The following is a 20,280-nucleotide window of genomic DNA, read 5'->3' on the forward strand; positions in this document are numbered from 1 at the left end:
GTGTGTGTGTGTGTGTGTGTGTGTGTGTGTGTGTGTGTGTGTGTGTGTGTGTGTGTGTGTGTGTGTGTGTGTGTGTGTGTGTGTGTGTGTAGGAACTCTGGCTTGAACTGAGGGTTTGAGTGTGTACCTTAGCTTTTTCATATAAGGCTGGCACTCTACCACTTGAGCCACAGCTCTACTTCCAGCTATTTGGTGGCTCCTTAGAGATAAGACTCTCACAGACTTTCCTGTTCAGCATGGCTTCAAATAGAGAGCCTCAGATCTCAACCTGCCAAGTACTAGGATTAGGGACATAAACAACTGATGTTGGCTTAAGATGGGCTGCTTCAATAGGAAGAAAACAGAATAGGGCCTTCCCCAAATACCCACTTACTGAATAGTATTTCCAGTCGAACCAAACACCGAACAAAATTATCAAAATCAATGATGAGCTGGTCATCTGCAAAGCGAGCCACAATGACTTGGTGGAGCTGACAAGGCAGCTTGAAACCTGGAGGTAAGTGAGCACATGAATTGATGGTTAAGTATCAGAATGCACTAGTTAGCTCCACTCACCAGTTATAGAGCTGATGTGACATTCACTTTACGTTACAGTTGTAATTGCTTTTGTTCCCCGGTTGCTTGACTGATTTCACTTTGTAAAGCCAGTACCTCCAGCTATTTCTTTTGTTTCCAAACTGTCATCCTACAGATATCCTCTCTGTGTCCTAACACCCACCACTTCTTGTCAGCTCTGTGTCCATGGTCATGTCTCCTTAAATTGTTAACCATGCTTCCAGGTTTTGTGTAGTTAGTGCTGAACCATCTTGGAAATCAGTTTATTCCTGGATATAGGCAACAGAAACTGTGTGTGATAAACTACTGTTAATTCTCCCCTTGTATACAGTAAAGGTATTTTTAATGAGCCAGAGGCTCTCTAGCATAAAGACTACATTTCCCAGCTTCCCTTGCAGTCACTGAAACCTAGTGACCAGATTCTGGCCAATAAGATGTGTGAGCAGAAGTGATGGGTATGCTTTGCTTGTTTTGTTTTGTTTTTTCCTTTTCCATACTGGGGCTTGAATTCAGGGCCAGGGCACTGTCCCTTAGCTTTTTTTTACTCAAGGCCAATGCTCTACCACTTGAGCCACAGCTCAACTTCCAGCTTTTTACTGGTTAATTAGAGATTAGAGTTGCATAGACTTTCCTGCCCGAGCTGGCTTCAAACCTCAGTCTTCTGATCTCAGCCTCCTGAGTAGCTAGGACTACAGGTGTGAGCTACCAGAACCCAGAAGTTGCATTCTCTTAAAAAGAAAGGAGTCCTTTTCCTGTCAACCTGTTGGCAATATTGTGATTGTGATGGCAAGTTGTCCCCAGGCCCCTTAGGGGTAATGCAATGCCATAGCTTTGGAAAGCTGACAGTAGTCCCATCCCAGCCTGGATTATTTGTGAGAAAGATGTATCTCATTTAAACAACTATTATTTGGGGGAGGGAGGGTCTCTGCTGTGGCATTATATCCCAACTAACTGAATGAACAACCTCATGTTGGCATATTTGTCCACAAGCACCACTGTCTCTCATTCAGTCAGTCTTCCCCAAGCCTGTGTCCTATGATAAAGGAGGGTTGGTCTAAGATATTTTGTGTCTACTGCCTTCTGCAATAGAAAGGAGGGGTGGGGGAAAGAGGGCTGCTGAGAGGTGGCTTTGCCTGTGTGTTCTTTCAGGCTGTTCCGGATGAAACCTGGGAGCCCGCAGGTTTTGAGGGCAGAGCTTCTGGCACTGCATTTCATTTGACTAGTTAGTGTTTAACAGGAGAACCAGAAGGGCATGCTTTATTAGATCATCACCTGCTATATATGATAGCTTATCAACAAGCAGTGCGTTGTATCAACTAGAACAGGTGTTATACAACTGGAGGAAGCAAAGGAGAGGAGAAAAGCTTTGAAGTCTTACCTGCTTCTTCTAACGCTTTCCTCATCTCATAGGAATTCATGGTGCCAGACCTGTCAACGTCGATATCCCGGTAAATTTTCTAGAACATGAAAAATTGTTATTAAAAACCATGACCCTAAAAAAAACAAGTGGCAAGTGACCTCTGTGTTGAGCGGAGGTAAAGTTTTTCCAGCTCTGTGCCTCTCATTTGGCTTTACCAGAATCACTTTTTAAAAAAAAAAACCTTAAATGGCTAATGATATTTTGTCATTTTTCCCCTTTGGGAGTACTGGGAATTGAACTCAGGGGCATACACTTGCTGGACAGGTGTTCTACAGCTTGAGCCACACATCCAGCCCCTTTTTGCTTGGTTATTTTGGAGGTTGAGGAATTCTCCCTTTCTGCTCAGTTTATATTGTGATCCTCCTACTTGGACCTTCCCAGGCCTAGGAATGACAGGCATAGGCCACGTACTTCTCAGTCAATGCACCCAACCACTGTTATTTCCCCTGTAGCAGGGATGACAGGCATGAATCACTACTCCCAGGACATTGGTGAAGATGAAGTCCCATGAAATTTTCTGCCCAGACTGGCCTTAGAAAATGACTCTCTGATCTCCACACACCAAGTAGCTAGGATTACAGGCTTGAGCCAACTGCCATGGGCCTATGTGATCATCCTTTGTAATTTATATACTTGAATTTCAAATTCACGGCTCCATGGAGACACCCAGCCTTTTAAGGAAATCCTTAATGGCGGCTCTTTTTCTAGTCACCGATCAGGTGAAGGCAGACAATAAGTGACTTATTTTGCAAAGTCTTTGTTTTTTTTTAATTTTGCATTTGCCCAGTCAGGTCTTTGCTCGTTCTGAGCTCCATCATGGGTAAGTCTCAATCCTCTTGAAAATGTTCATCCACCCTGTTGCATCTTAAACTACATGCCTAGAATATTCCCAGACACAGATGATTCAGCCCACCGCCCTGCCAAGCCCTCCGGAGATCTTACTTGGTATTTCTGAATCTTTGTCCAGAGAATGTAGAACTCTTTCAGCCCCAGCTTGCCACTCCCATCCTCCTGCCTTCAATCAAGGAAAACTCCTGGAATCCACAGTCATTCAATTATAACGTCAGCCAGTTTGTCCTCTCAGAGGGTCTCTTGGTCATCACACCCTGTGTATGAGGAAGTTTGGCAAAAGGATCCTTCTCCTTTTTGTTGCCATACCTCCTCTATAAAGAATAGGATAAAAGGTAAGCTTCCTTACTGCTAACCCTGATTACTGTGGGGTGCCATGGAGCCCCTAGATCCTGATCCAAATGAGCTAGCTCATAACTGAGCCTCTACCACTTGTATTCAGTATTATTTAGAGTATTTCTAAGAAGATGTGTGATGGAGCTCCACTGATGGGTCCCCCAACTGTCCCTTCCCATCCTTTCTCACTGAGCATCAGAAACAAGAGGAGACCAAAGCTACATTGCTTTCAGGGCAGGTAAGTGGCTCTCAAAGTAACTAGAACCCAGAGAAGGAAGAATGCCCATGGAGAGAGGCCCTTATTTACAGATGTAGAGTAAAATCCTAACCAGAGAAAGATTCACACCAGAAAAAGTTTCCTAGAAGTAATGGAAGCACTACCGCTCAGGGAACAACCCAGGCTGACTTGGGCAGGGACTGTGGGTATAATATCAGGGATTTTGTGCATCAGCTGGCCTGGGCTGGCACGGGCTGGCTGCCCCTCACACTGAGCCTATGCATGTGGGTGGGGATGTGGCAGCATGCTTTCCTTTATCTGGGGTTTTCTATTTCCTTAGGAAGGAAGGTCATGTGGAGGGCGAGTCAAGCGCAACTGGCCATTCTAAAGCGCGAAAAGGTAATGTACTGGAACTTTCTAGAGTGAGTTTCTAAACTCCTCGGTAGCTGTTCTCCGTAGCACATAAAAGGATACATCTAGCATGTCCACCATGATTTTGCAGGTCTCAATACTGAAGCCATCTGACTTGATATCTTGGCCTAAAAGACAAAATAAGCATGACAGAAAAATCTTCCCAAGCAGGGCTGTCCAGCAGGATTTTCCAGAAGGGTGGAACTTTCCACAAAGATGTCCTTTCTCTGTGTCCTCCACTACAATAGTCACATTTAAATTAAGGTTTAAATTACAATAGGTTTAAAATCAAGGTTTAAATTTCCTTAAACAGCTACAGGTGTCCAATATTGGTATGGCAGAAAAGATGTGTTCTCTGTGAATTTGCTAAGGACATTTTTTTTCTTGTACACAAAATCTGGTTGTATATCCCAGTTTGGTCTCAAATTTGTGGTCTTCCAGTTTCAGCATCCCTGGGGCTAGAATTACAGGTAAATGCTTATTGGGTGTAAAGTTGCCTGTGGTTGCTGGGAAGAGGGGGGAAATCCAGATGACGTGTGTTTGCTGTTGGCTGTAACCCATGAGAGGAAGAAAACTGCTCCAGCTGTCTACCTGCAGGCCTATATGTCCTGTCTGTGCCCCCAACTGGCTGGGGGTGAGATGTTTGTCACACACGGGAATCTGGTGCCTCACTAGACTCAAGAGGAGGAATCCTTTCTGTGATGTTCTTGCAAAAGATTAGAACCTAACCTATCACTAAGCTATGCTTTTTGGTACCAACCCCTTCTTGGGTGCAGAACCTGAGGCTGTGAGCTTAGCCCTTGGGCAGAAGGCTGGAGTCACCAGACAAGCAGTGGAGAGGCCTGAGCTCAAAGGCTCATGTGAAACAAACACTTTCTCCTCCTCTCTCCCTCCCACCCCACTCCCTAAGAGCAGGAAGGAGCAGGCTGAACCAAGCATGGCTTGATTTATTCCTACCCTCCAGCTGTGTGGAACAATGAGCCCTCAGTCTCCTGGGCACATGACAGCCACACATCTGAAGAACCCCATGACCTCACTCGTGGACAAGGGTAAATACCATCTTTTTGTCCTCCAAAGCTGGAGGAGGGAGCTTTGCAGTGGACTAATTGGATGGGCTGCATCTGACCATCCTGCTTCTCCTTATTGAGTGCTCTGTGAATCACAGATGCTGTACTATAGCCATTTGTTCAGGGGCCACCAGGTAGAGAGCAGCTGTCTCTGCCCTCTATGAGGTTCACATACACACACTAGGATGGAAGGTCCAGCTGGCCCTAAACTTTTTGTTGGCTCTCAAAGGAGGAATTGCTTTTTTATTGAAGGCTTATGTGAGAGGCCATATGGTGCATTGTTAGAGACCATGGTAACCCTTGAAGTCCATGGGATTTGTTTCAGACCCAGATTTATAACCTCTGATCTTATAATATCTTTTTTTTTGGGGGGGGGTCCATTCGTGGGGCCTGAACTCCGGGCCTGGGCGCTGTCCCTCAGCTCTTCAGCTCAAGGCTAGCACTCTACCACTTGAGCCACAGCGCCACTTCCAGCTTTTTTCTTTTTGCTTATGTCGTGCTGAGGAATCAAACCCAGGGCCTCATGCATGCAAGGCAAGTGCTCTACCACTATGCCACCTTCCTAGCCCCCTGATCTTATAATATCTTAACAAAAGTAGAATGACTTGTAATAACTTGAAGGGGAAAAGTATTTCTCTCTCTTCCTAGTGGTGAACAACAGTAGGGTACTGAACAATCAATTTGTTATTTTAGCTTAAGAAATAGTTATAGCCAGGTACTGGTGGCTCATGCCTATAATTCTATAATTCTAACTACTGAGGAGGCTAAGATCTGAGGATCATAGTTTAAAACCAGCCTCAGAAGAAGAAGAAGAAGAAGAATCTGAGATTCTATCTCCAACTGACCAGCAAAAAAAAGCTGGACTGGAAGCATGGCTCAAGTGGAAGAGTATCAGCCTTGGATGAGAAAAAGTGAGAGCATGAGGCTTCAAGTTCAAGCTCCAGTCTGGCATTTAAAAAAAAGTACCAATGGAATCTTCCCTATGTAAACTAATAAATAAAAAGGGGGAAAAAGAAATCGTTACAAGCCAGGCATAGTTGCACATGTCTGTAATTCTACTAGTACTCAGGAGGCTGAGAGGATGATCATGAGGTTGGGGCTAGCTCCGGCTATATAATGGACCCCGTCCAAAAAAAAAGAAGGAAAGGAGGAGAAAAGATTTGTGAGAGTCACAACTCTAAGGCTTGATCCAGTTTTACCCTTATTTTATGGGACCTTCCAGCCTGGACTGAGAGCAGACATTTCCAGTCTTGAAATCATTGGCTTGGCCCATTGGTTCAAGAGCAATGATCTTTCTCCCAGGAAACAAATGGTTACATGAAGCTCATTTAAATACAAATGGAAGGATAACATTGTAATCTGGTAGTGGGGAGTGGCACCTGACAGTGCTCTATACAGGAGTAGAGACTAATGGTTTAGCCAATACATGAAAGGATTCCCATGTTCCCTTGTCCATAAGGAAAGGAGCAGAAGGGGGGATTTGCAAGGAAGGGACACTTACGCTTTGCTAGAACTCTTCTAAGGATGGTCTGCAGCTCAAAGGCAGAGATCTCTGCATCCTGTGGACATATGATCAGAGCATCAGTCTTAGTTCCTGAGTAAAGCTCAGCACAACAAACATGTAGTAGATACCCAAGATGGGTCTTATTTGTATTTCTCATTCTCCAGGTAAAGTGGGTGCTGTTGCTCCCAGCCCACTCTGGGTAGTTCTGTCCTGGCTCACACTTCAGAGAGTGTTTCTATGTACAGCAATCTATACTGATTCAATCACCACATCTCTGCTGTTCATGATCTTTCTGGACCTAATACACTCAGACCTGTCCTCCTATGTGGGATGCCTTCCTAATCTTTTGTAATTCAGATCCCAGGCATCCTTTAACACTGCTTAAAACTAGGTATCTCTGCTGGGTACTGGTAGCTCATGTTTATAAGCCTAGCTACTTAGGAGGCTGAAATGGAAAGGACCTCAGATTCAAGACCATCCTCAGAAAGAAAAAGTTGGTGAGACTCTAGGACCAATAACTGGTGTGTGCCTGTCATCTTAACTTCATGGGAAGGGTTAAATAGGTGGATTGTGAAACAGATACATGCCCTGAGACCCGAAGAAAGCAGTGCTGAAAATAAGCAGTGCTGAAAAAAGGCTAGAGGTGTGGCTCAGTGGTAGAGTGCCAGCCTAGCCATCATGAGTCTCTGAGTTCAAAGCCCCAACAAAACCCAACAGCCAACACCCCCCCCCAAAAAACCCACAAAAAACAAAAAACATAGGTGTCTCCAAGCTTGCCCAATCCTTCTCTATGGCCATTATGGCAGGGGGTTCCAGAAGTGGTTTACTCAGGCATATTTGTGTAAGTGAGGAACAAGTCCCAGGGTTTAAAAGCAAGGTTGCTTTGTGTTCATCCTTGTCTTCCTGGAGTGGGGTGTGTGACTCAGTGGAAACTACGTTTCTCTAAGGCCCCTACCCTTGGTAAACTGGGAAGATAGCGGCAGGGAGGGATATGGGTCAGCTGGCACTTCCTTTAAAACTTTGATAGAAGCTGGGTACCAGTGGCTCACACCTGTAATCCTAGCTACTCAGAAGGCGGAGATCTAAGGATCGAGGTTGAAAGCTATCATGGGCAGGAAAGGCTGTGAAGCTCTTATCTCTAATAAACCACTCAGAAAACCAGAAGTGGCAAGATGGCTCAAGTGATAGAGTGCTTACCTTGAGCTGAACAGCTGAGGGACAGTGTTCAGGCCCAGAGTTCAAGCCCCATGACCGACAAAAAACAAAAACAAAAAAAACCCTTGATATGAGTCTTTGGCTAAGCACAAAAATGAGCTTGGTGGCAATGTTGGAGAGAGCTGAATTTCTCCACATAGTGAAGAAGGATGACTTTTCTTTTGACGTTTTGGGAAGAAAGAGAGCTAAGTAAGTTTGTAGTGGGCCTAGACGGCTGATGGATTATCATTATGATCTTTTAATTTTATTTCTGCATTAGCATATATTAATCACATAAGGGGGTTTCACTGTGCTGTTTCTATAGATGATTGACTGTGAACAATTTACCCCCATGTTATTACCATGTTAATCTCTCATCCCCCTTTTCAAAGTGCCTGATGGAGTTTTATTATGATACACACACACACACACACACACACACACACACACACACACACACACACACACACACGAAACATAATTTGAAATCTTCAGTATCCCTTCCTTTCTCTCCTCATCCTCTTATCCCTCCTATTATCTCTCTTTTACATTCATGTCCTATTATTCTCATCATCATCCTTTTAGGTCTGAAGGATTATTTTAAGAACAAAAGATCTCAATATCCTGTTGTAAGTCACTTGTATTTTTAAAGTCTTGAAACCCTTCCCTCTTCCCTGAGTATTTTTGTGGGAATCAAAGAGAGGGGGTTGAATTTTGTGCCTCAGTTGTCATGGAACAAAAGGAACAAAAATAGCCTCAAAGTGAGCCTAAGAATCGTGAGGAAGGAAGAACCGAGCTAGAGCTGAGCCGGAGCTTGGAGGCCCTGGCAGCATGCAGAGGGCTGAGAGGATCAGGCACGGAGGAGCAAGCTGAGATTGGAGCCTCTTTGCTCTTACTCAGTTGGTTTCCTACTTCCCTTAAACCAGTCTCCTCTAGGACAAATGCTGTCTTTCCTTGATGTCAGCACTGAGTATGAGGAACACCTACCTCCCCTGCCAGCTGAGCAAACAGCCTCCTGAAGCCATCATCAATGTCCTCCTCGTTGACATCAATCTGGAAGGTGCAGAAACAGGAAACAATGAATCAGAGGGAAGAGGCGACACCCCTCCAGTCTGAGGCAGCCTTCCTTCTTCCTTCAGAATTTCCTGTGTCCACTACTGGGACACAGGAAACTGTCCAATTCCTTGGGCCGAGTTCTAAGGGTATTGGGCTTGGAATAAAGGCCCATGTGAAGAACTAGTAGAAGGCATATGCATGAGAGGGAATGTAAACTACGTGGGAAGGAGTTACAATTTCATTTGTCATACACAAGATACCTTTAACAGCCATCCCAATGGACTTCTGTGATCTACTCTCACAGGGACTTGGAAGTGTAAGGGCTCAGTAGAACATTCTGGAGAGATTTCAGCAGTGGCCAGTGAGGCCCTTAGAGACTGTGCAATCTCCCACTGGGGACATATGACACGCGCCAAGCTTCAGCAACTGATGAGTCAATTGTGGAGTCATCTCAGGCTCCTGGGGAGAGGCAGGAGAGCCCTGGACCCCTGTCCCTGCTTGGGGAAATCTTCTACTTAGATTTGCTGAGATAGAGCCTTGTTTGAAATCCCTTTGAGGATTTACCACTGAATCACATTCTTAGAACTCTATGAGAAATCCTGTCCTACTGTGTTTCCATTTTATAGATGAGAAAATTGAGATCTGATAGGAGGAATGACAAGAAGCTGGCCCTGCTTAATGTAGCACTGGTGTTCTCTGGTTCTCCACATGGGTAAACTGATTAACAAGCCTTGGCCCCAGCATAAGAAACAGACGCTCAGATTCCCAGTTTGGGTTGTATGCTCTGTTTCAGTCTGGGGCCAGGAAGTCCCAGGGAGCCTCCAGAGTCCTTGTGGGCCTTTGCAGCTCCTCGGCTCTCTAGGTATCCAGGGCAGAGTGAGTGGAGTTAAGGAGTTACAAGTACCTCTTCAACGTTGGCCTCAATTTCATCATCAACAGCTCTGGAAACAGAAAGGAAATACAAGTTACTAGAAGGCAGGGAAGGGTAAATCAGCAATGTTGATAAAACAGAAGGGCTGTGTTGAAACCCAGCAGGAGGTTAGCAGCGAGGATCTTGCCAATCCCAGGTTTGTGCTTCGGTATCCCCCCTCAGCAAGCAGAAATTGAGGCTGAAATGGTCTGTCAGTTTGGGGTCCTTATCAAGTTTCATAGTCTTTCTATGTAGGGTGGAACTGGAACTCTAGGTAACTCATTTAGCTCCTGGCCCTAGGAACAACTTTGAAATTACATTTAAAATACACTCTGTCATTGTAAAGCCTTCATGCTGAGACCTGTCCATTACCTACTTGTACTGCTTCAGGTTGGAGAGGGGCAGTGTGTAATTTCAGCTGCACTCAGGCAGTGGCTAGTTGATCATGTATATAGTCCCTTGTCCTAGGATAGATTTCTTCAGCTCTACACTGAGAGTAAGAGATCTTCCTTGGGTGCTTAGGATCTTAAACTAGGCTACTACAAGTCCTGTCTGTGGGGTTGATGCACCACAGGAGGAGGAATAAGAAGACTTCCTGGTGTATCACAAAAGGAGCAATAAGAAGACTTCCTGGTGCTCGGGACTGGAATCTGGCACATGATTAATATCCTGTGATGGGGAAGTCAGACAGCTTTGAGGTTTAAGAGCTCACCCTGGAGAGAGCTGAGGGGACCGAGCTTTCCTGGGACAGTGGTTTGTGGTTAGCAGGGCGGACAAGGGTTGACAACAGTGTCATTCCAATGATATTGGATCATGTCTCCATTTCCTGGTCAGAGGAAACCAAGCTGGGAACAGTCCTCCAGGGAGCTTAGAGGAAAGGCTCCTGCCCCATGGCAAGCATCAGCAAAAGAAGAGAGCCTGGGGCTGGGAAGGTGGCTCAGTGGTAGAGTGCTTGCCTTGCATGCATGAGGCCCTGGGTTTGATTCCTCAGCGCCACATAAGCAGAAAAAGCTGGAAGTGGTGCCGTGGCTCAAGTGGTAGAGCGCTAGCCTTGAGCTGAAGAGCTGAGGGACAGCCCCCAGGCCCTGAGTTCAGGCCCAACGATCAACAAAAAAAAAAAAAAAAGAGAGAGAGAGCCTGACGGTGGCAGGGGCTGGCTCCAGTGATGCTCGAATGGTAGTCACTGGCCCGCAGCTGCCTGGAATTGAAATGATTTCTCTGTCATGTACACTCTTGGAAATAGGAGACCTGGTCCCTCCTAGTCCTCTCTTCCCACTCACTGCAGGAGCTGACAGGCCAAGGATGGACATGAAGTTGGCCCACCGGACATGATTTAAGAGGGGATCTTTGGAATATCAACACAAGATCCAGCACAGCCTTCCTCCTGCTCTGCCTGTCTGTGCCCTGCCTCCCTCTGGAGGAGGACTCCAGCAGGAGTCCTCATGGCCTTCCAGTGAACATCCTTCTGCTTACATTGCCAAGGCTGATTTTGCCTCTGCCAATCAAGTGTCCTCCAACCGAATGTACCAATGACCAAAGTGGCAGCGGCCACAGTGAATTGAGGCCACATGGACAGTGGCAGGAAAGGGTGGGATCAATCAAGACTATTCTTAAATAGCTGGGACCCAAAGGGCATAGTGGGCAGGGGACTGGAGCCTCCATGACTGCAACGGGGGAGGTTCTGGGACCACCGAAGTTATCATGGTTTCTTCCTGGAGAGCCTTAGTGGCATGGCCTGGGGAAACAAGGCTTGTACCAGTACTGCCCAGCATTCTCCCTAGATAGCGACCCTACACAGCTTATAGATTGTCTAGGGTAAGTCATTCAAATGCAAGTTCAAAGTTACAACTGTGAAATGGGATTCTTCAGGTCATTCTCTACTCCCTCTTTCACTCCCAAGTCTCTTGGGTGGCTTTGTCTTTGTTTCCCTGAGTAGAATATGAACAATTCTTCATCCAATACACCAGTCTTCCACTGACCCCCACAAGGGAGACAGGTATTTCAGAGAAAGAGAGTGGTACTCAGGCGTGAAGAACAGACCAGCATCTGGGGAGAAGGTGGGGAGTATAGAGAGGAACTAAGCACTTACTGGTAGTCAGCCTTCTTCTCTGAGAAGACACGGATGCAGAAGTCCCCGTCTTTGTGGGGCTCAAAAGTAGAAGGCACGAGGATGTACTCTCCTGGGGGCAGCTTGAAGCGATTGAGAACCTCTCGGAGGTTGATGAATGTGTCAGACCGCTCCCTCGCTCGAGTGGTGAGGAAAAAGTTTTTGCCCAGGTGGATGTTGGTCTGTCCAATCAGCTGATGAATAAGCAGAGAAATGAGGGAAGGAGCTCCAAATAAGTATCATTTTTGTACTCTCCAAAATAAAGGAATTACAATAAGGATGTCTGGATCATTTTCAGTAAAAAGCAAGCTTTCTACCAAAAGTAACCAATGGCCACAGGAGAACTCAGAGGCATGAGAAACAAAAGCCCTTGTCTTCGGCCTCTATAGAATGCCATCTTTCCCCCTGCACTCTTCCCTTAAGTGACTGTCAACAGGGCCTAGAGTCCCCATGGCAGGAATCTGGGAGTTCTATATGATGTATGACACACAAAGGCAATATCAGGTATGTTGGCTCACTCCTGCTACTTGGGACAGGTAAACAGGAGGCTCACGATCCAAGGCTAGTCTGGGTAAAATTAGTAAGAGATGTTTCATAAACAAAATGAAAAAGCCAGGGATGTGGCTCAAGTGGCAGAGCACTTGCTTAGCAACATGAATGAAGCCCGGAATTCAAACTCCAGGATCACATGCATACACATGCACATGTGCATATGTGTGTGCATGCACACACACACACACACACACACACACACACACACACACACACACAAACCCAGGGGTGCAGAAGGGGATCAGCTGCTAAACTGGATATATTCTATGTCTGAAGCTACAACTCCACACATAGCATCCAAGGAAGCCTGACACCATGGGCTTCACTGACTTCCTGTGAAAGAAGCATGCTGTGGGTGGGTCACAGTGTCCTTTATGTCCACTTAAACAAATGGCTTTGAGAATTACTCAGCTGCTGTCATCCTATCAGGTAGTACTACCTGTGGCCTTCTCGGTGCTTTGGCACAATTTAATTCATATTCACAACACACCAGTGAGGTGGATGGCTAACCAGTTGGCTAGACAAGAAACTGAAGTACAGAAAGGAAGTCACTTGTTGAAGGTCACAGTCTGGGAGCAGAGCTTTGGTCTCCTTGTCTAGGCTCACACCTTGTCTTCTGGTCCAGGCCACAGGTTCATCTCCCCCTTCCTGCTTGTTCTCAGAGTCATACTGGACTCTGGGCCAGGCCTCATGCAGTTTAAGGACTATGGGTTTCCAGCTCAGAACCCAACCCTGCACAGGCTCTTCTGGCCTGAGAGAGGCAGCCGGCCCCCCAGGGATTTCCCAGGAGCTTAGGCCAATAGGATCCAGGACCAGAGTGAGCTCAAAAGGATCCAAGATGGGGCAAGATGTATCTCTCATAACCGTCAGTCCTTTCCAAGCTCTGCCAGTTTAAGCTTCACAAGTGTTGGTGACCCAAGCCCCCACGGACAAGGACTGGTCCAACGTACCTCCTCTGGAACCTGCAAAATAAAGGAAACCCAATTCAGATTTTGGGAAGCAGACAGGGTATGAAAACAACAGCACCACCACCAACTCATCTGCTGCCTCTTTTCTCTGCAGTTTTAGCACTATCACTAAATCACCATAATAAATGGTGCCTAAGGAACTTAATATGGTACGTCTACCATATTGGAAAGCAAACCCCAGTGATGTCATGGATGGTACCACCACCATCTTGAAATGGAGAAGTGGGGATATATAAGGACTTGCCTACAGTTACTAGCCAGCTGTGGCAAAGGCGCATCCCACCTCGCAGGTGGGCAAAGCAGGGCCTGCTCAGTTGAGGGAATCAACAAGCAGGGCGAGGGCTCTCTTACTCACATCCAGTCTGTATTTCTTTCAGCAAGCCATTTCTGCTTCTTAGCTCAGTTTCTCACCAAAGTCCCTCCTAACTCTGAAAGTCCATGACTGGAGTTTCAAGTGCTTGAAGCAACACAATTCAGTTTGTATTTTGTTCCAAAGTCCTTGGCTCCTATTTCAGAGACTGTGAGGAGTCATGGACTATGTTCATTTTTTTTTTTTTTTTTTTACAACTTATGGTGTTCATCCATCTCCATTGCTCAGGTGAGTGGACTGGACTAAGTTCTGTGACCCATTGGTGGCAACCACATGGCCAATGAGAGCAAATCCAAGGAGTTTTCTCCCCTGACACCTTGTCTGGGTGCATCAGAGTGTGCTAGGCATCATAAACTACCTGCCTGGCAGTGTATGCAAGTTCCCATGGTGTAAATAATCCTGTCTCCCCAACGGGTAGCCATTTTCAGGCTGCCTGTGTGACTTCATTGAATGAGGTTCTTGAGGAGCATGGAGCAGCAAGGCCCTGGCTTCAGTTCATCACTGGGTTCCACCCATCCAACCAAAATGCACCCTGTCAGCTTCTCATAAGATCTTCCTTGCATCTCAGGCCTCTCACTGCCAATCAAGGCCACAGAACACTGTAATGTGGATAGAGAAGGATAGGGACAGGGTCCTCATACATTAGAACAAGTCTCCTAGCCCTAGTCCGGCCCTCAGCCTAAAGGGGGAGGCAGCAATAACAAGGCTGCCCTCTAGTGTCCACTCAGCTGAACTCTGCCTTAACTTGGCATGGAATGAGAGCAGGAACCTGTAAGAAGCCAGGGTGTCTGGGGGAGCAGGGCTCCAGCCAACAGATCCTTGAGAGGAACATAATAACTCTTTGTTCTCCTGTCTGGAGCTTGCCACAGTCCAGGCCAATGACTTTGCTGGGCTCTGACCTGCTGGTGGCTCAGTCCAGCCCTCACTATATTTCTTGGCGTGGGCCAGAATATTGTGTTCTAGATCACATCTCTTCTGTTCTTTAGAATGCTAGGCATGGGGGACATGAAAAAGGACACAGAGGCCATGTGAAAATGTGGAACTCTCAAGAAGCTGGCCATGAGGTAATGAGGAAGGCATGGGAAGGTTCTGGAGATACAGACCAGTGGCAAGGACTTCCCTGTGACAGCAGCTCTTAGCCAGGCCAAGACAGTGGCTTTGCTTTGGCCTGGCTAACTTCCCTGTCCACTTCATCCCTAGTTCTGCTTCTGGAATCTGTCTCCACGCTGGGCCAAAGGAGAAGGGAAGGGAGGTGGAGCTCCACCTTTGCTCTGCCCATACATACCTCATAGATGCCAAAGCCAATGGTGTGCATGTCCTCGCCCATCTTTCTCTGCCGCCGCCGGTGCTTCTGGATGAGGCCCACCAGGAAGGTGCAGCCGCTCTCCCCATCCTCCTGGTCCTCATCCTCCTCCTCCAGCTTGATCACATACTGAGGGTTCATCCAGAAGGTGTCTGTGGTAGAGAGGGATAGAGGGACCCAGCCTTAAGTAGCCATGCATGGGAAGAGCTCTGGGGTGGGCCTTGGTCTGGAGGCTGGAGGCCTCTAAGACAGGGATGAAGAGGAGAGAAGATGGCAGGAGATGGTGGAAGGAGCAAAAGAACCAGGGTGAGCAGGCAGGGTGGACACTGATGGAGGTGGGTTTTTGAGACAAGGTAGCCTGCACTTACTATGATGAAAGTGTTGTTTGAGTGCTTTCTGAGGTCTCCCATAAGAGCATACCAGCCCTTGGAACATGAAGGGGAAGGGCGATGGGCTCCTTGAGTGGTCTAAGTCCCAAAAGGACAATAACTGAGGAACTTCCTGTGTAGTACTCTCTTGCTGACTTGTCTTGACGCCATCTAGTGGTATCTTCACACAGGACAGAGATGGGCCAGATGGCCTGATTGAGAGGGCTCTGGGGTCTTTTCCTTAGTATTCAACCCTCCAGTAGACTTAAAGGCCAGGGACACCATGTGTACAATTTCGGATTCTGTGCCTCTTATCCTCTCAGGCCTTACCCACATTCATGGTGGGTCTAACCTTTCACTTCCAAAACCTATTTTCAGGAAGGATCTGAGAGTTACTCATGCTTGAAAGTAATTAAGCTAATGCCTTCCTATATCTAATGGGATATCCTCTTAATGGTGGAATTAAAGATACCATTTTCTGTGGGGATTGGCTGGCATGGCCACACAGGCTGCCACCTGCTTTTGTAAATTACGTTTTATTGACATACAGCCATGGCCATTCATTTCTGCATGAGCTAAGTAGACACTATAGAGACTGCATGGCCCATCGGGCCAAAAGCATTTATGAACAGTTCATGAGAAGGAATATGCTGACCGCTGATCTAATGTGTCAGAAGGGTAATTTGTGGGTGGCCTCTAGAACTTCCACTGGGAGTCTGAAGACTTGAGCTGCAGAGACCACTCAGCTAGTCTCAGTCTGTTTTCTTGCTCTGTGGGCCAGGAATATACTTAGAGCCTCAGTTTCCTTATCTGCAACAGAGACTCAAAATATGACTGTGGCCTGCCACTCAGGTCCCATCAGACTACCTGGGTTCAAATCCCAGCAAGCTGTGTGACCTTGGGCTTGCCTCTCTTCGTTTGTCTTAAAGATGGAGATGATAATCAAGATGTTTTCTGGTGAAGATTAGAGGACATAACATATACATGTGTGTGTCTACACACACACACACACACACACACACACACACACACACACACACACACACACACATATGCATTTTAGGACAGTTCCTCGTGCCCAGTATATATTCCATAATGGGCAGGTGTCATCAGAATAAGACAATTTTTAAGGGAGAAAGGTGTTGAGACACAGGCTTGGGAAGAAGGAAGACAGCAAGAGCCCCATTGAGTAGCCACCGCCTCTTCAGGGATGCCAGGCTGGGTATGGCATGTTTATCAGGGTAAGGTGAGGGTGGCGTGGCCTCTGGCGGCCACAGCACTTACTGGGGTAGTTCCTGCAGCCCCCGGCAGTGGAGCCTCGCCTCCAGTTCCCATCCATCTTGGTGAGCTTCCATTTCTTGTAGCTGTCACTGGTGAGGGTGTCGGGAGTCAGGTTGCAGATTTCCAGGCGGGAATAGTGTCGAAGGAAGTCACCAAAAGACATCCTGGCAAAAGCAGAGACAGGGAATCGCTGGGTAAAAGTGAGGCTTGACCTTCCAACGAGGTCAGTCAAGGCCAGGCAGAGCAGCAGAATGTGGCCCAATGGTGGGTATCAGGTCTAGAATTTGAATTCTTGATTCTAGTCCGGGCAATGCCACTGTCCAACTGGGTAACTCTGATCAAATTAATGGGCCTCGGAAGCCCAGAGTTTTCAAAAATGGGCATCTTGGATATCAAATAGTATCTGGGTAAGCTACAAGCTGTGTCTAACTGCGGAGGATCCTCAGAGGGATGCATGCGCTTCTCACTAAGGAACTGGTTTCTTAGGAGGCGTGGACTCGTCGCTGTTTTCTCTTGGGGTCTGGACATTACTGAAGGAATTTTTCTCTCAGCTTGTTAACTCAACTGTTGCAATGGAATCATTGAAGAGTTACTCAGGAGGCTGAAATTAAGGATTGTCGTTCAAAGCCAGACAAGGCAGGAAAGTCCATGAGAGTCTCATCTCCACTTAACCACCAAAAAGCTGAAGTAGAGGTGTGGTTCAAATGGAAGAGTGTTAGCCTTGAGCCAAGAAAGCTAAGGAATAGTGCTTAGCTCAATCCTCAGAACCCATACACACAAAATAAAACAACAAAGCCAGGAACTTATGCTCTTGTGCCCTTCTGGCTCACATTCTTGTTAGTAGTTTTCCAGTAAGTGACATCAGGGAAGACAAATCATTTCCTGGGGGCTCCACTCATCTTACCAGAACTCTCCATCTTCATGTCGTCGGGTCAGCCTTTCCCTCACCTCCGGGTCAACAGTGTTCCAGTTTGGGCAGCTGCAAAGCAGAGCAATGTGAGAGGCTTCAGGAGTGAGTGTATGCGGGTGACTTGTCCAGGTGATTCCTCCAAGTCTAGGAGCAGGACCCATTCTGACTTCTGAGGACCCAGACCCCCCTCCCCAAAGGAGGGATCGCCTCACAGTTGGCTCAGAGCCACAACAAACTGCTCACAAAGCATTTGAAAGAGGAAAAACACCAGGGAGGGGCAAACAAGCGAGCAGGGTGAGCGGATGCTTCCTCCTGGATGATGGCAGCAAGGAAGTATCTGGAAAAATGAGCACAGCCCATGAGTGAGAATGAAAGAGGTCCACTTGCTCAAACTGAGAGCAGTCTGGCAGCTCTTTTAGGAACGACCAAACACCTGACATGAAGCCCCTATTACCACACCTGGAACGAAGTCTCAACAGGCATCCTTCTGCCAAGGCTGAGGCTACTTTGGACAAGCCAGAAACAGGTGCAAAAAATGGAGGTATGGGGATGGGCACTGGGGGAGAGGCCCAACTGAGCATTTACCCCAAATAGCAGAATGCCTAACAGCTACCAGGAAGCCCCGGAGAGCAACAGACAGATGTCTCTGTTTTGGTGCCAAGTTCATGTCCTTGAAATAGAGGTGTTAGGAGATGAGGAATACATTTTTCCCCCTCTGAAGGCCCAATAATAGCAGGGTGGATTTGAACTGGTGAAGGGATGGATCACCAGGTAGGGAAGGAATATATTGCACAAGATCCCTGAGTCTGGAGCAAGCTTCCAGAGTGCCGGAGTAGTGTTTTGAGCTCACACCCCACGGGCCACTCAGTGTGGGCCAGGGCCTTGTTTCTAAGCACAGTGTGTGGTGCTTTACAGTGTGGGAGCATTTTCCAAGCTTGGTTCATCAGGGCCTCTTTGTGGACTATCCCTCCTCCAGCCCCAGCCTCCACGCTCCTTACTTGTCATTCCACTTCCCCGTCCACTCGACTTCTCCCCAGGGATTTCGGATGCGGATCAGTTTCTGCAGGCTCCCTCCACTTTCAACCTGAAGGATCGGATGAAAAAGAGGAGGGAGAAGCTGAGAAGCTGAGGGCCTGCCAGGCCTGGAGGGACTCCCACTTGGTGTTGAATACACAGATGAGGGAGAAGCATGATAGATAGATATAAAGGGTTTGTGATACCTCTAGGGGTCTAGACCCTTCACTGCTGCCCTGCTTGGAGAAGTGGGAATTTAAGCTCCTAGGACTTGGCTCTTAAGAGGACTGAGATTAGCTTGAGATTCAACCACCTTTGTGCTGGTGTCTGTGATTGGTGTGTTTGTCCCTAAATGTCAATTTAACTAACTAGAAGAGGATATACGTTAGTCACAGGCTCTCAGGGAAGCCTTACCACTTGCTAAAAGAACATGGATGAGAACAAGCAGACGCAGTATGCAAAAGTTTTGTTTCATTTTGAGACAGAGTCTCTTTGTGTTGCCCAGGCTGGAATCAAAAGAGAAAGAACAGGAGGCCCAGAAATGGAGGAACAAAGTGAGAACAAATGCAGCAATAGTACTCACTAGACACTATGTTGAAAATGAAGTATACAACTTGAGGGGGGAGAGGGGTGGAAGGGAAAAACTGGGAGAAAGCAAGGGAAGGGTGACATTGTCCAAAAAGAAATGTACGTTTTGTGTAACCCTTCCAAATATTACCATGATAATAATAACAAAGAATATAAGGAAAAATAAAACCAAAGTTAAATGAAAGAGGTCAGGTCTAGGATGACAATTAACACTGAACCTGGGCTGCTTGATACTATTTGTAGTAACAATGATCCCAATTGCAACACCAGCTACTACTTACAATGTGATGTGCGGTAGGTCCTCATCACCTAAAACAACCACCTCACTATGAACTTATTGTTATTTTCATTGTAAGTATGAGCAAATGAACGGAATCCAAGCACATTTCTCAAGTGACACTGCTAGCAAGAGGCAGAGCCATGAATGTTTGTGTGAGGTCAAATGTAGAGGGATTTTAAAAACTGAAAAACACTGTACAGCTGGGCTGAGAAGATGGCTCAGTGGTAGAGTGCTTGCCCAGCATGCATGAAGCCCAGGGTTCGATTCTTCAGTACCACGGATACATAGAAAAAGCCAGAAGTGGTACTGTGGCTCAAATGGTAAGAGTGCTAATCTTGAGTAAAAGAGGCTCAGCAACAGCACCCAGGCCCTGAGTTCACAAGCCCCAGGACTGGCAAAACAAAAACAAAGGACAAAAACAAACAAAAAAACAAAAAAAAAAACACCCCAAGCCCCACTGTACAGCTGCTAAGTGCTGTTTTTGTTTTGTTTGGTTTGGTTTGGTTTTTGTCTTTTTAAAGTTGAACCAGACTAAAGAATGCCTGAAGGCACTTGTGCGGCTAGCAAAGGGCAGTGCAGTATCGATTCAGCCTAGGCTCTGGCTTGAGCCCCAGGATTGCTTGGCTGTTGAGAACAAGGATTTTGAGTTATTCCAGTTAGGGGAGTAGAACTCCCTCTCCTCCATTACCTCCTCAGCTCCGGTGACCGAGTATGCATGTCCCTTCACCAGCTTCTGGTACGTGACAGCCTCCGAGTCTGCAGCACTGGTGATCTGCAAATACAGCAAGTCAGCAGTTGCTGCACCCCATCACCCATGTCCTACTGCAAGGGGACCACAGGCAACAACACAGAGGCCAAGCCGGAGGAGGGGGCTGCAGCGCTGTGCTTTCTGTTACCTGCTTTTAAGTGCTAATTCTCAGGTAAGGTGAAATAAGATACACACAGAGGGAACATACAGTGTATTCACCCTCTTTGGGGTAAGTGTGCAGGGGTGCACCCTAGAGGGAGGGTCCCCCAGGT

General features: G+C 46.9%; 1 protein-coding gene across 1 annotated transcript in view; it reads right to left on the reverse strand.

Moving 5' to 3' along the window:
- Positions 1-20,280, reverse strand: part of Capn2 (calpain 2) — a 51,669-nt gene that overhangs the window by 3,120 nt on the left and 28,269 nt on the right. Inside the window, exons 6-19 of the mRNA XM_042681690.1 lie at positions 19,949-20,032; positions 18,377-18,462; positions 17,373-17,447; positions 16,472-16,632; positions 14,802-14,971; positions 13,129-13,140; positions 11,609-11,820; positions 9,514-9,550; positions 8,541-8,606; positions 6,357-6,414; positions 3,852-3,916; positions 2,918-2,986; positions 1,934-2,012; positions 374-490 (exon numbers count right to left, since the gene is read on the reverse strand). Of these exons, the coding sequence (XP_042537624.1) occupies positions 374-490; positions 1,934-2,012; positions 2,918-2,986; positions 3,852-3,916; positions 6,357-6,414; positions 8,541-8,606; positions 9,514-9,550; positions 11,609-11,820; positions 13,129-13,140; positions 14,802-14,971; positions 16,472-16,632; positions 17,373-17,447; positions 18,377-18,462; positions 19,949-20,032 (1,291 nt within the window). The remainder of the gene's footprint in view (positions 1-373; positions 491-1,933; positions 2,013-2,917; positions 2,987-3,851; positions 3,917-6,356; positions 6,415-8,540; positions 8,607-9,513; positions 9,551-11,608; positions 11,821-13,128; positions 13,141-14,801; positions 14,972-16,471; positions 16,633-17,372; positions 17,448-18,376; positions 18,463-19,948; positions 20,033-20,280) is intronic.

Source organism: Dipodomys spectabilis, unplaced genomic scaffold (assembly GCF_019054845.1).
Source record: "Dipodomys spectabilis isolate Male_0828 unplaced genomic scaffold, ASM1905484v1 ptg000069l, whole genome shotgun sequence".
Classification (NCBI taxonomy): domain Eukaryota; kingdom Metazoa; phylum Chordata; class Mammalia; order Rodentia; family Heteromyidae; genus Dipodomys; species Dipodomys spectabilis.